General features: G+C 37.9%; 1 protein-coding gene across 2 annotated transcripts in view; it reads right to left on the bottom strand.

The window, feature by feature from the left end:
* Positions 1 to 1066: 1066 nt before the first annotated feature.
* The window catches only part of pld5 (phospholipase D family, member 5), a 25757-nt gene continuing 12140 nt past the window's right edge, over positions 1067 to 14683 (bottom strand). Inside the window, exons 1-10 of one of the 2 annotated variants that reach the window (XM_056749821.1) lie at positions 12327 to 12542; positions 8075 to 8211; positions 7752 to 7935; positions 7232 to 7340; positions 6843 to 6970; positions 5130 to 5327; positions 3708 to 3859; positions 3015 to 3180; positions 2819 to 2897; positions 1067 to 2321 (exon numbers count right to left, since the gene is read on the bottom strand). In XM_056749821.1, coding sequence (XP_056605799.1) covers positions 2068 to 2321; positions 2819 to 2897; positions 3015 to 3180; positions 3708 to 3859; positions 5130 to 5327; positions 6843 to 6970; positions 7232 to 7340; positions 7752 to 7935; positions 8075 to 8211; positions 12327 to 12362 — 1443 coding nt within the window. In that variant the 5' untranslated portion in view covers positions 12363 to 12542 and the 3' untranslated portion in view covers positions 1067 to 2067. Of the gene's footprint in view, positions 2322 to 2818; positions 2898 to 3014; positions 3181 to 3707; positions 3860 to 5129; positions 5328 to 6842; positions 6971 to 7231; positions 7341 to 7751; positions 7936 to 8074; positions 8212 to 12326; positions 12543 to 14683 lie in introns of those variants that run through there. The other variant, XM_056749820.1, reaches the window with a different exon arrangement.

The raw sequence follows: 14683 nt of genomic DNA, 5'->3' as shown, positions 1-14683 counted from the left end.
TTTGGGGTGATTTCTTTATTTAGAAAAAGAAATAAAAAATAGTAAAATTTGTAAAAGAAAAATATTTTTCTTGACTCCTGAGCCAGACAGCAGTAATTCAATGGCGACTCTGATTTAGTCCATCGCTGACCTTAATCTGTTACAACCCCCCCCCCAAACCCCCTAAACAGCAGTCAAATATTATAACAAGATTATTCAGTTTAAGCTCTCATTTAAAAGAGTAAGATTGTGTTTAGTAATATTATATATATTTTTAGTTTAATGTTTATTAAAATTATAATAGTTTAATATATACATATGTTAAATGTTGGTCATTTTTGTTTGGTTTTGTGAATAGATTTGGACATTTTTTGAATATTAATACACTCGTTAGGTAAATTAAGTGGAAGAGGCTTCTGCTAGATTGTTAACTAATATTATGGCGCCATCTAGTGGATGAATTATAAATTGCAGCGTAGTCTTGATTACCAGCCCCACACAAACACAGGCACGACGACGCACGTACGCGCGTTTGTTTTTAGGATCGTTGTGGATGTTTTATATGGGGACTTTTCATAGACATATCGAGTTTATCTTGAACAAACTGTACCTTTCTATCTCCAACTTTCTGCATTTGACAAAAATAATAAAATGCTTAATTTCTCATATCTGGACAAAAAATATCCCCACAAGGTCAAAAATGACTGATCTGAGCTACTCTTTGGAATGTGGATGAAACAAAACAACATAACATCATCTGCAAACAAGTATAACAAAACCTTTTTCAATATTTTCATCAACATAACTCTTCTTTCTACTATTCTACTATATATTATTTTCAAGGTAACACGTGTTCTCCTAATGCATGTTTGGTGCTGTACTATTATGAAGTCAATGTTCTTCTTTACACCCGGCAAATAAACTGGTCCCTCAAGAGAGGCTGAATTGATTTGGCTTTGATAGACATTTTCTCACAACCCGTCACATCGATACAGTGACAAATCATTTGGAGAAACAGCTATTTACAACCTGCAGTCAACGTTTAATGAACGTTTTAATATTTAATTATAACAGTCAGTCAGGGTGCTACACTCGTATTCATTCCATGTAAGAAAACCATTATGCACATTGGAATATAACTTGGTCCAAATTATTACCCATGCAAGCAGTTTCATAATATATACGTACAGGGTATATACCAAGATACATTGTGTAATAGGAGGTAGTCATCCAGAAAGCGACAACAGATACGGTTCATAGCAGCATATATAAGGCAAAGACATGCTATTAGCCTCAGGCCACAAACAGCAGAGAAATCAAAGTCATGTGACCTGTAGCAGGGCAGCAAAAAGCAGTCGATAAAGATTTTTGAGATTAAAATGTCATAATAAATATAAAAAGCTATTCTTTAAAGCTATATTTAAAGGGTGTAAGCTTAGCTTGCATTCCACATGAAAGTTATTTTGTGCAAGTGATATTATAGTTCAAGCTTCAATACTGTGCATGCCTCTGTAAACAATTTATATATGTACACAGTATATAGGTGCTATAGTGTCTACTCAAACAGAAAAAAATGGTGCATAGTATAAAGTATGTAAAGGCTGTGTACTGCATACTACTGTAATAATCAAAATGTTTCTTGAGTTTTTAGTTTACAAAAAATATTAATTAAAAAAATTGTGGTAATGATCTCAGTGAAGCATTTCATGAAAAACAAATATAAACGTTTGGCAATGTCCTTTCTTGAAAATCCTCCTCGAGCAGCCTCAAGTTTGAATATTTTGGTCTTTGAAAATTGAGTTCATGAATGTTGACTATTTGCACAGTCAACAGTTACTAGAGTTTGCTTATCTAAATAAGCATGCATTATGTCCTGTAATACAGGAATATGTTTTATTGAAATTGTTGTAATGTAAAAATGTGAGTACACACTAAAAAATTGTTCCCTCCACAAAAGTCCTTTGAAGACTATAATTAAGTTCCATTGACAGGATTAAAAGAGTCAGTTGTTCAGTGTCATGGCACAGATGTTCGGAGGCACCACTGTGTGCTTTGCTTCTTGGTCCCGCTTTAGAAGATTCCCTGCGCTCAATAACTCTCTCTGCTCTCTGGTTTTGTCTTCAGAGCCTGTACTTTCTGCCACGTGTTTTGGCTTTCCTGCACGATGTTCTTGCCAGCCTGCAGGCTTATTGTGTAGGGTGAAAACCAGTCTCTTTCAAATACAGCAGTCATCTGCTCTACAATAGAGTTCTGACCGTCCTGCGGCTGGCTCTGCGATTCCTGAATCACCAGACCGGCTCCTGCATTGAACGCAAACTCACTGCCAACCCAGTCCAGATTCCCTTTATCAACAGAGAATTTCAATATTAATGTCTATAAACAATACGTTTGAATACGCTTAACTGTGCATTAATAAATAAGTTGCAGCTGTCAGTGTTTTTTTTATAAATGAAAAGTTGGAGCAATGTGTCATTGGGGCATGTTGTCACGTGTTTATTTTGTGCAGTTGATTATAAACGAGATATGTTGGACAAAACAAATCTTTCTGTTTTGTAGTTATTTTTATTGTGGCTGAAAAGCAATTTAATAATTCACAATATGCAATGTGATGGCAGATTCACAATGTGACAACTTGCCCCATGTACCGCAACAAGATTCACCATAGTTGCAAAAATCTTCAAAAACATGTGTTAAATGGATTAGATGTCCTCCTGGGCAAAAACAGAGGAAATATGCAATACGTTTGTTTGTTGTTTTTCATGCCAATAAGGCAAAATAAATTGAGCCTGACATTGGGAGTGAGTAACAGAGAGAGAGAGAGAGGGAGTGATAGTCTTACCTATGTATACCGCTTTGTCTGTCACCATGAATTTATTCTCATTTATCCCTCCCGTCTGTTCCTTGCCTCTGTAAAATCTCTAAATCAAAACAAACACGTGCACCCAAATATCGTAATACTGTATATTTAAAGATGTGTCTGGATGGATGTTTATGTAATTATATGAAGGGATCAACCCGTCAGATTCTTTCCTCACCACCTCGACAGAGCAGCCGGGGAGCCCTGTGCACAGCGCCTGCATTGATGTCATAAAGTTAAAGGTCAGCGGGTGTGTGTGTGCCCACAGGCTTATCAGGAGACGAACTTTGACCTTTCTCAGAACTGCGGCCTCTCGGAGCATCTCGTCTAATGGTGACCAATATCTGGTGCGAAAACAAAACGCAAATCACACGGCTGACAAAACTCCACAATACACAGTGTTTTTAATATAAAAGCAATGTCACACATCTAAGATGTTATGTGTTATGGCTGTATATCAGCTGTGATTTATTCATAGACACAAGGCCATGGGATATATAAGTGTTTGGATACGCAGCCATAACCACAAGATGATGTGATGATGCTCTTGGGATGCCTGATGTGTTCTTATGGCTCAACTGGTTGTAATATCGCGAAGGTCATGATTTGATCCCCAGGCAACACACATAGAGTGAAAATGTATGCCTTCGATGGACTGTAAATCGATTGCAAAAAAACATCTGGCAGATGCACATTAATGTGTTAGTAGCAATCAGCCCAATGCATTAAAGCATAAGTAGCAATCCGACTCAAAGACCGGAACTAACTGATAATTTTAAAGATATGAACAGCAAGAATACAAAAATATTAAATACAAGTACTTACACTCTAAAAGGCAAATAGTAAAGGATTCTGTGAAAAGCCGCCTTACCTTATAATTACAGATCCTCGCAAGCTGCGGTTCACCAAGGGCAGGTAATCTGTTACAGAGATGTAGACTAATCTCCTCGCTTCTCGGATAAGGTGCCGGATGGCATCTATATCACGGCTTCGACCCTTTGGGCAAAAGAGCTCCGGCGACGTCTGGCGAATGATAAAAATGCACTTTTTGAAACCTGCTCGCTTTCATTTTGTGGAGTCAGAAAACCAGCATCGACATAGCAGTACGTGCATACATCACTGTCAGAGAAGAAACCTTATCAGCGAGCTGGAAATGATTCCCTACAGCCTGTAACATTTTACAGCCCGATTCATTAGAAGGGATGATGGATGTTTCAGATGTGTTTGGGAAAATATTATTTGGCTAGAAGAGAGTCTGGATTCATTACGCTCCAATTAGAGTCAGATGTCATGTGTGTGGTGCAGCCGGCCGTGGAATAGAAGACTCGATGGGATAAATGACCTGCGCAGGGAATGATCTTTCCTTTAATTATATTATATCTGCTGTAACCAATCGCTTGCATGCAAATATTTGTATGAAGAATGACTATAGCCGGTGAAGCATATTTCACATTGTAGCATTAAAGCTCTCTACATGTGCAGTAATATGTCAAAAAAAATGTTGTGATAAATTCATCATTTTATATGCAGTATTGATACAGTAATGTATGCAAACTGAAATAAAGTGGTGTATGCATTTAAATTAATATTAATCTGAAGTTTATATTTCATTATGCAGGATAAATGGATTAAGCTGTACTGAGAATGAATTTAGTGTAAGCCATAAAGATTTTAAAGGTATACTTCACCCAAAAATGTTCATGTTGGTTAAAACCTGTATATGGTTTTTTTTCTAGTGCAAAACTTAATTGAAGATATTTTGAGAAATGTCTTAGTGGTTTTGTGCCCATACAGTGGTCGTCTATGAGAGCCAATGTCATTTGGTTACCAAGCAACTTCCTTTAAAAGGATACTTCACCCAAAAACGAAAATTCTGTCATGAATAACTCGCCCAAACTTGTATAAATGTCTCAGTTTGGTTGAACAGAAGAAGGTTAAACTCAAATTTCTGGTGCGCATTGACAACCATAGAAACAACTAAAACTGTAGTCAAAGGTGCCCCAGGACCTACATTTCTCAGAATATCTTTTTCTGTGTTCAACAGAACAAACAAAATATACAATCACTTTCCTACTATGGTAGTCAATAGTGTCCAGAACTGTCAGTTCCTGACATTCTTCCAAATATCTTTCTTTGTGTTCAAACGAACAAGGAGATTAATGCAGGTTTGGAACAACTTGAGGGTGGAGTATCACTTTAAAATGTATTTTTTTTGTGTGACAACCATCCCCAGTCTAACACTGAGAGATCACCAAAGGCACACAAAGATGGAACATGTGAAGGAGGATCTTACCGACACGTATGCGTAAGCGTCTGTATTGTTGAGTTTGAGCTCAAGCGGTTCATCTTTGCTGAACACGGCTGTGACTCTCTTGGACCAGATTGAAGGGATGTAGTCTCTGTACTGCAGCTGCCAATAGAGAGCAAAGATCCTGTGCAGGTCCATAGCCAGACAACTGCAGTCGTACACTATAACTCCAAGCTCCTTCAGCTGAAAAACATGCGTGAGATTTAAAAAAACAACAACCAAATGAGAGAATCACAATACAAAGGATTTGAGATGATGCAGTGATGTTTGTACAACCATCATTGCACAAAAAATGCTTAAAATTGCATAAAAAATTCATAAAGCACTATAGAAATCTAAAAGTGTACAGGATATGTGCTCTATTTTTAAAGCCTTTTAAAGCTGTACAGAAACGTTGTGTGATGAAAAGGCCAATATTTTCCCTCAGGGTAACTTTCAGATGATACATAGCAGGGGGGATTAGGTTTGACAAGTTGTTTAAATCTCAGTCTGACTCTGTTCTTCACAACAGAGCTATTTTATGGATATATGAGCCTTATGAGTCATACTGACTCATAAGTCATTTCTCACATAACTTCATTGACGTGTCCCATTGATATTGTGGTGTTTTTTTAATAAGTGACTTATCTGTGCACTTCTGTTTTTTTAATTCATGTGCCCTCAAACGTTGACCTCCTCTCCCCCTAAAAACGACTTCCCATCACTTCCTGTCACAAGGAATGGCACGAGGGCGGAGCTTTTTTCAGAAGAGGGTGCCGATGGTGAGTACAGTGAGGAATAATCTTCCACAATGGAGTACCTCAGAGATGACGTTTTTGGTAAATAGCCTGAAATATAAGGTCTGTGGTTAACAAACCTCTAAATAGTTCCACGTTTTAATCTATGACATAAAACACACCAGTTATAACCCACTTGTGATTTTTTTCATCCGGGTGGGCCTACAAATATACGTCATCTCTGAGAAACTCAATTGACTGCAAACTTGCGCCTCCATTTTATTAGCAATGCTCCAATCTTCCAACGATCCAATCAGCTCTCAATATGGGAAATCAGTCCCGCCTACATCTTCTCTCAGACCCAGTTTTACGAGAATATGCTTGCTACATCCGTTGCATGCCCACTTTAAAAATAAAATCGTAATTTTCTCTATTAAAATAAAATAATAGGTTGGCACGATTAAACATATTTAAAACAGTTAACTATACACGTTAACATTAAAAATGTTCATAGATCATGAGAAACATTTGAGTTAAATTACCCTAAACATTTGATTGGTAGTGTATGTCTGGTTCACAAGATCACAAGCCATATAGGAGGTTCCGGATAAATTGATTTAAGAGCTTAACTCTTGGCGGAAGGAGTAAACTCAATTTGAGCTCTCGTTTAACCCCCATGGGACTATATAATGAACGGAGAAGAACATAAAAGCCAAGATATGTAAGGTGAGGAGGTGAAGTTAGTGAGACATTGAGATGTCGGAAAAGAGCATAGCAAGAAGTGGCGTACATTGTCTGGATATAATTGATCAATGTACATGTTATTGCCAAAGCCTTTCATTTCACACATATATGAAAGGTTTAATTCAAGGGTTTGCTCATGCTAGTACTTTATTAAAGTGGTTTTATATTTCTTAGCCAAAGCAATGACCATTTTTGAGTATAAGGTGTATCCAAATGATGGTCGTCGGAAATCAGGTACCTTGGACAGCGCTTTCCAACTCATGCCGCCACTGCCGATGTAAATGTGCTTCCTGTCCACCACCCAAAAAGAGGACAGGAGTCTTCCTCTGGTGAAGGCGGTCATGTTGACGTAGCGCACTTCTGCATCTGAGTGGGAAACAGACACGGCGTGTGGGCAACCATCAAGCTCTCAACCTCAGCTAACCGTCATTCATTGCACGTTCAGTGTATTTGACCTTGTGGGTGTAGAGCTGGGAAAGTCTAAGGAGTTATGTTTGACAGATGGATTTACTGTATGTGCGATCTCACAGCTTTTGCTTTAGCGTTGTATTCATTCCACGGCAGACAGAAATCAATGCACAACAAAACATATCGTGAAGAGATGCAAGTTCAGCTGAGTTCACTTACAGCGGTCGGTCAAGCCTTTCAGCTCAGTGGAGTTGGGCTGGTCACTGGCGATCTTTAATCTGACACCTCGAGATTTCAGACTTAGCAGTCTCTGAAACAAAAACTGACCCTATGGAAAACACAACATGGTAGAAGAATGGATATACAGTTTGCAATGCAAATCGATAAAGTACATCATAATAATCATTATAAATTGTTACAATTATATAGCGCTTTTCTGGGCACTCAAAGCGCTTTACATGGAAGCGGGAATCTCCTCAACCACCACCAATGTGCAGCATCCACCTGGATGATGCGACGGCAGCCATATTGCGCCAGACATCCACCACACACCAGCTTATTGGTGGAGAGGAGACAGAGTTGCGAAGCCAATAGTACATATTGGGAGGATTGGAAGGCCATGGTGTATGGGCGAATTTGGCCAGGATGCCGGGGTTACACCCCTACTCTTATTCAAAGGACATCCTGTGATTTTTTTATAACCATAGAGAGTCAGGACATAAGCTGTTGAGTAACTAACCTGATATGCAGGATAAAGCCGAGACCCCTCATCGCTGGATGTCAGGGCCCATTGTGGTGACACTATCTCGACGGACAGCTTGGCTTTGTCCAATAGTTGGTTGAGACCCAAAGTGAGAGAGAGATGAGTTGTGCTATTGGAGTTGAAGGACAGCTCTCCTGGGATGTTCTCAACAAGGACGATACTAAGAGTACATAAATCATCCCAGGTAGACTTTAAAAGGCAAGTAGTTTCACTCTTAAGTCATATTAAATAAATTGCTGTTTTACGATAAGATGAAGGTAACATCACTCAGTGATCTATGAGGATTGTTTCGTTCTTACCGACAATTTTTGCTGCAGTTTTCCTCAGTGACTCCGTCCTCTTCCTCTCCCCAGACGTCCACAGCAGAGAAGATCAGAGCCACCAAGATGGCGAAACAGCAGACCAGCGCGAACACAGCGATGCACTTCTGCTGGGACTGCATTACACACAAATATAACAGGGTTTTGAGATTTCTTATTAATCAGAGGAAAAGTCCGGCCCAAACTTTGTTACGTGAAAATTGGTTGTTTAGTTTATTTTTCATGTATTTAGTCGGCATTTGGATTGAGGTGTTAAAGGAAAGTAAAAACGCCATTTATGTATCACATTAAAGGGATAGTTCACCCAAAAAGGAAAATTGTTTCATGAATTACTTCATGAGAACAAAAATTCTTTGTTCAGTTGAACATCAAGAAAAGATATTTGACAATATGTTACCAACTGACAACTCGGAGTCACCATTGACTACTATAGTAGGAACATTTATTGTGTAATTATTTTTGTTCTGTTGAACACAAAAGAAGAAATTTTGAAGAATGTAGGAAAGCCAAAAATTGGGTGGCACTTTTGACTACCATTTCAATTTTTCCTATATGGTAGTCAAAAATGCCTCAGACCTGAAAAATTGCTAACTAGAAATGTATACAGGCTTGGAACAAATAGAGGTTGATTAATGACAGAATCAGTTTCATTTTTGGGTGAACCCTATGATTTAAATACTATATTTCCAATTTTCGGAGTCACAAGATAGATCCGGTCAACAGAGTCTGATTTTTTTATGAATTGTTGAGACCAATTCATTGAAAAGATTATGTTCAAAAGACCAATAAGTTTATTTTTGGACGTCACTCTCAGAGATATTTGAACAGGAACTAATGTAATTATCGGCTCATGTTTTAACTGCTAGGCATAATACATTGCATTTTACAGTCTGATGCGTTATTTCATTAACAAAATGGGCGCAGTCATTAAGCACAAGAAGTTACATTAAATTGCAGTATTACAACACTATAAATCACTTTAGAGAAAGCTATTGAAAACTATATATTTATAAAACTCAAATTTTCAAGACTTTTATTTAAACAAAACACCACTGATGCTGTGTAATAATGTGTTGGTAAATGAAGCAGTTTATAAAACGGTCAGTTCTGGTCCTTGATACTGATTGGCTGAGCCGAGATCAAAACCGTTATAAAATACCCCAATTTATAACAGCTAATAAGCAACTAGTTAAAAGTGAGAATTGGTCCCTGAACTAAAGTGTTATCATTAATTGTATTAGAATGAACTTAAATCCACTCAACAGTTACAGATTCTTTGCGGAGGTCACCCGGAACACATAACGTTTGTTTATGTTGTTGCTGCTGAAACTGTCTATAAAATAGCTTTTGAGTGAACGCTTTTGTTTTGGTGGTGTCTTTCCGTAACGTGAATGTACAGTATTTCCAATAAAACGGCTTCTGGAATGAGAATTTTTTTTTACATGGAAACGTGGTTTTGAGGGAATGTTAATATTTTTGATTAAAGATTAAAAGGGCACATGGATTAATAAAAAACAATGACCACCTGGACAAAGCACTTATTATAGACACTGCAATACAGCATAATAATAAAAACAGTCAGTTTTTATATGGTGATTTTAAAGTCTTAAAAGAACCCTGAAATCATCGATCATTGTTATCGCATAAAGAAAAACAACATCTACAATTCTACAATTAGTACTTTACTGGAGAAAGAAAGTACAGACTGTGCAGGGATGGAACAAAGTGAGGCTGAGTAAATAATAACAGGTTTCCATATTGGGTGAATTAATAATTTATGAGGTTTATTAACTAATGCATGTTAAAGTCACATTCCTTTAAGGCCCCCAGTTTTTTTCTTCCTAGTACGACTCTTATCAGGAATATACAAAAATATCAGAAATTTTCTGTTAAGATAACATTCAGTCGCACAATTTTAATAAAATAGATTATGTTTAAAAATTGTCTTCTGTTCCAGATAACTCAGATAGTACTAAAAAAAGATAAACAGGCATTGCCACTAGCAAAAGGCTCTTTAAACTGAATCTTCCATATGGAGAGTGATGATTTTCCCCCATTCTCATCCTCCATTTCTGTTGTGGTTTATTGACAGGTTACATTTGCCAGGTAAAGTTTTATGGCATTCCAGATATCTTAGCCTGCCTGTGCTTTTGCATTTCTGCTCTGGAATAATTTCCCCTTCTGTAATTACATTCAGAGACTTAGAGAATGATAGAACATAGCTGTCAGATTTCATCATATGCTCTGCGCCTGTGTTTTTTTTCAGATAAACTGTTGTTTGGAGTGTGTGTGTGCTCAGCATCCATAACCAAACCTCTGTAAACAGACAGCAACATAAAACCTAGACAAATGTGAAAATGTTGAAATGCCGTGAGTTGTGGGAGTTTTAATTTTCCCTCCCAAAAAGTGCACACTTGCAACTTGTTTTTGGCAAGCACTGCAGCTTTTCTGAGCGTTATCTTTCCCGAGAGTCTCTAATTCCATCTGTCGGCCCTCTGAACGGAGTGCACAGCTGTCTGCTGAGTGACATGTACATCTTTTCATTCAAAAGGAGACGAGCAAAGTGAAGTTTAATTAAAGAGCGGGGTGTGCGGATCGAAAGGCTGCAGACTGATGCACCTTCTAAAAGGTGTTACCCTTTTAGTGTGAAATTGGTTAATCTTCTGTTCTTTTTTTGAAATCCACGCTTTACTCTATTTTCCATCAATACTTTGTACCGGGGTCACATTTGAAAATTTGACTAGCAAATTTATATTTTAAATTTTAATATATTTTTACGTGACACATTCAAGTTTTGCTGAATATTGCTTTTATTCGTGTCAACTCTCAGATGATTCTCCTGAAATTGTTCAGGAGAGGTAAAAACAGAAACAAATGAGACAATTGTTTTGTTAACTATGGAGGTGTAAAATGAATGTAGATTGTAGAGGTAAAATAATCTGAATTTGATCATATTCGATGAGAAATGTTTGAGTTCGTATTGAGATCTTCAATAATATTGCCCCTTTATTGCAGACGTGACAAATCTGAGATTAGTTTGAGACATTGTTGAGATCTCTTCTGAAACTCAAATGGAGACATTTGTGAGATTTCTTTCACAAGAAAAATATCCGAGACACCAAAATCAAAAGTTTCCATTTGCTCTCCATTTAATCTCATAGATGTCTAAGAGTAATAATTGAGATATCAAAGAAATCTTTGGTTCCCGTTACAGACAGGATATAGTGATAAAATAGGCAGAGATTTTTCTGATATCCTCATACCTTGTTTTTAATCAAAAGATACGTCTATCTTTGATTTCTTGCACTGTAAATTGTTTTCCGGTGATGATAAGGGGATTAGAGTAGTCAGAAAACACCAAAAGTCTAACGCTTTCCTGGCCTGAAGGGAAATATTGTCAAATTAATGCTGTGTTTGCACCGAGGTGCCCGAGCGGACACGTTTGATTGACAGGTCAACACGCTGTTCCTTCCAACCTTATCTGCTGCTTTTTAAAGTACATTCTTGCAGAGTACATCGTTCTGACACACAATCAAAATCTCCTGACATACAGCTTAGTCAGATTTGTACTGTATACCTGCCTGTACTTGAGACGATAAATCTTTGTTCCAAAACATTTCCCCATTAGCTTCAAAACAAGATGAAAAAAAGACAAAATTGCATTTTTACATTTCCAGATGTCCACGTCCTTCATTTTGTCATGTAGCTGCCTATATCAAGGACCATGAGATGATTTGCTTTGTGATATGTTTATGCCAATTACGCACACTTTTCTTTCATTAATTTCGTTAAAAAATACCTATTGAAACAAAGCATTGCATCTTATTGGTAATACGCACAACAAATGACAACTTGCTTTTAGGTATTTGCACATTAATAAGACAATGTTTTGTTCACGCCTGGTAAAATTATATAGGACAACCATGATACCGACGGTATGGACCAATCAATGAAGATATTCAATTAAAAGGGGCAGGCAACTAAACCAATCAGTGACCATACCCCTTATTAAATCATATAAATAAACTATATATTAAAGAAAGCACCATTGTCTTTACACAAAACATAATTTCTACATTTCATCATTGATCAAACTGAAATAAGACGTTCTTTGACATTTTTTGTGAGATTCACACAATTTCCATATGAATCTTTTACCCAGCCACCACCACGATGGCAGCGCACGATTTGTGTTGGATTGTTGATGGTCAAAAGATGAAGTTCTTCTCACCTTCATAGTGTTCTCCTGAGTGGCAGAGCCAGGCATTACGCTTCAAGTTCTTTCAGACTTCAGGAAATCGAGTAGCCAGTACAAGCCATCGTTTCAGTCTCCTTGGTAACGTGTCCCACTCAGCCTCTCCCTTAAGCTCATCGCCGTGATGGGTGTGCACGTCTCCGCGATGAGATCGTGGCTAACAGATAGCGTGCTTTTCGTTTCAGCTCATGCATCCTCCTGCTGGCTGCGTGAATGTGTGTGTGCTTTTCTCTCCTTAACTCCATAGTGATTCAGAGAGAGAGAGAGAACGATACGGTCCCCACCCTCTCTCGAAACATCCAATGCTGGGCTAAGACAAAACTAGCCCCCTCCCATCTGCATCCTCCACACCTGCCCTGTGAAGCAAAAACTCTCCCAGCACATTGAAATTGATTTGGCTTCAGCGGGAGAGCACGAAAAAAAACATGTTATAAAACATAAATCTTTGGCTCCGAGCATCTCTAAGATGTTCTCTCTCTTTCTTCCGGCACGGTGGAGGGAGAGTCCGGGACAAACCCCAATGAGCTTGACACGTCCATGGTATAAATAATTCAGCATCCTTACAACTGTCTGGCAAGCTTGTGAACTAATCTATCAAGCGAGACAGTCAGAGCGACTCGGGCAACCTCGGATTCAGAGGACCCTCCCATAGGATAGACAAATCGCAAGACATCTTAAAGGGGTCATATGTGTATATGTGTGTCTTTGGCGTGTTAAAAGTTGCCCATGCATGTATTAGACACGTTAAATTGCAAAATGTAAGTGTTGGAACAAAAGATGCATTCTATCTTAAAGCCAATGCTCACCCAGACCTGCCTGAAAGCCTCGTGTAACCACACCCCCACAAATCTACGTCAGTTGATTTGACTAAGACTGCCCAAATGTGTATGCAAGTAAGATGTACCTGTCAGTACAGATGCTTTGGAACCTGATGTTCCAAATATTGTAAGAGGCGTTACATTTCTGTCACACGCTTGCATTCGACCAATCACTACGCATTGGTTAACTGGCCATAATAGCACACCTTGCTTTTCAGATAAAAAATTTCAGCCATTTAACACCATTAACATCCATTGTATAGACACAAGACCACAGAGACATTTTTCAAAATATTGTCGTTTGTGTTCTACAGAGTAAAGAGTCACATACAGGTTTTAAACAACAGTAGGGTGAATAAAATGAGAATTTTTACATCTCTAAATCTATAGGTTCAATCTATAGACATTCATGGTACAGGATATAGGCAGAAATAAAACACACAGCGACTACAGCAGGAGGCTGAATCTCATCTCACGTATGCACTGTAATTACTGTCTATACTCATGAGATACGGCTGACCTGCCTCACTGGGACTTTTATCATTGCTTATACTTCAGCCCTTATGTACTTCTGCTTTCATCCTTTGTGATTATGACTATATACACAGCACAATTTGAATAAGCTCGCACTCTTGTGTTTCCCTTGAACAACTTTACAGTCAAAATGGAACAAGGTATGACCCCGGACACATAACAGTAAGTTGGAAGAGAGGTCAAAGTCAGCACGATGTCCATTAGATGGAGCTGAGCTTCTCATCTCAAAACTCCGACCACTCCATCACTGCACAGCTGCTACATTTACACACAACTGCAAGTCACTGTGCATCATCGCTGAACGTACAGTAGAGCAGAGGAGAAGAATGTTTCTTGGGTTACAAAAGGGAATTTTAATAAACACATGCATTATGCAATATGGATGCCTTTGCAGACAAAATATATTGAAAAATGAGTGAGCCAGTAAAAAAATCTCAACAGGTTATGCTGGTCTTTATGCTGGTTTGTTCCAGATAACTGCAGCTAAGACTATCTACACTTGAACTTAACACTTTACAATAAACACCCAAAACAATTTAGCAACCAACTCTGGCATTTAGGTTCTGAGTTTTTACATGTGTTGTTTATAATTGAAGGATCTATTGATAGAAATGCAATCAAATCTATATAACTATGTGTTCAGAGATGTATAAAGACCTTAAATAATGAAGCATTATGTTTTTATAAGCCTACAATGAGCTGGGTCTATCTCCATACACCGCGGGTCCCCTTACATGGAATTCACCAAGTTCTTTCTACAGTAGTCCTAAACAGACACAAACTGCAAAGAGCATTTCATAAATACGTTATCTCCTATTTTATCATTTAAGGCAAGCATCGCTTACACTTTGTTCAGATAATGAGATGTAGTTTATTTTTATTTTCAGTCCATTTTGAGTACTGTACTGATTTAACACATTTTGTGAAATAAAGGCAATTACGCAGAAAAATCATAATAGGTGCATTTTTAATAGCTCAATT

The sequence above is a fragment of the Triplophysa dalaica genome, chromosome 6 (genome assembly GCF_015846415.1).
Source record: "Triplophysa dalaica isolate WHDGS20190420 chromosome 6, ASM1584641v1, whole genome shotgun sequence".
Classification (NCBI taxonomy): domain Eukaryota; kingdom Metazoa; phylum Chordata; class Actinopteri; order Cypriniformes; family Nemacheilidae; genus Triplophysa; species Triplophysa dalaica.
This window is presented reverse-complemented; position numbering and strand designations above follow the sequence as displayed.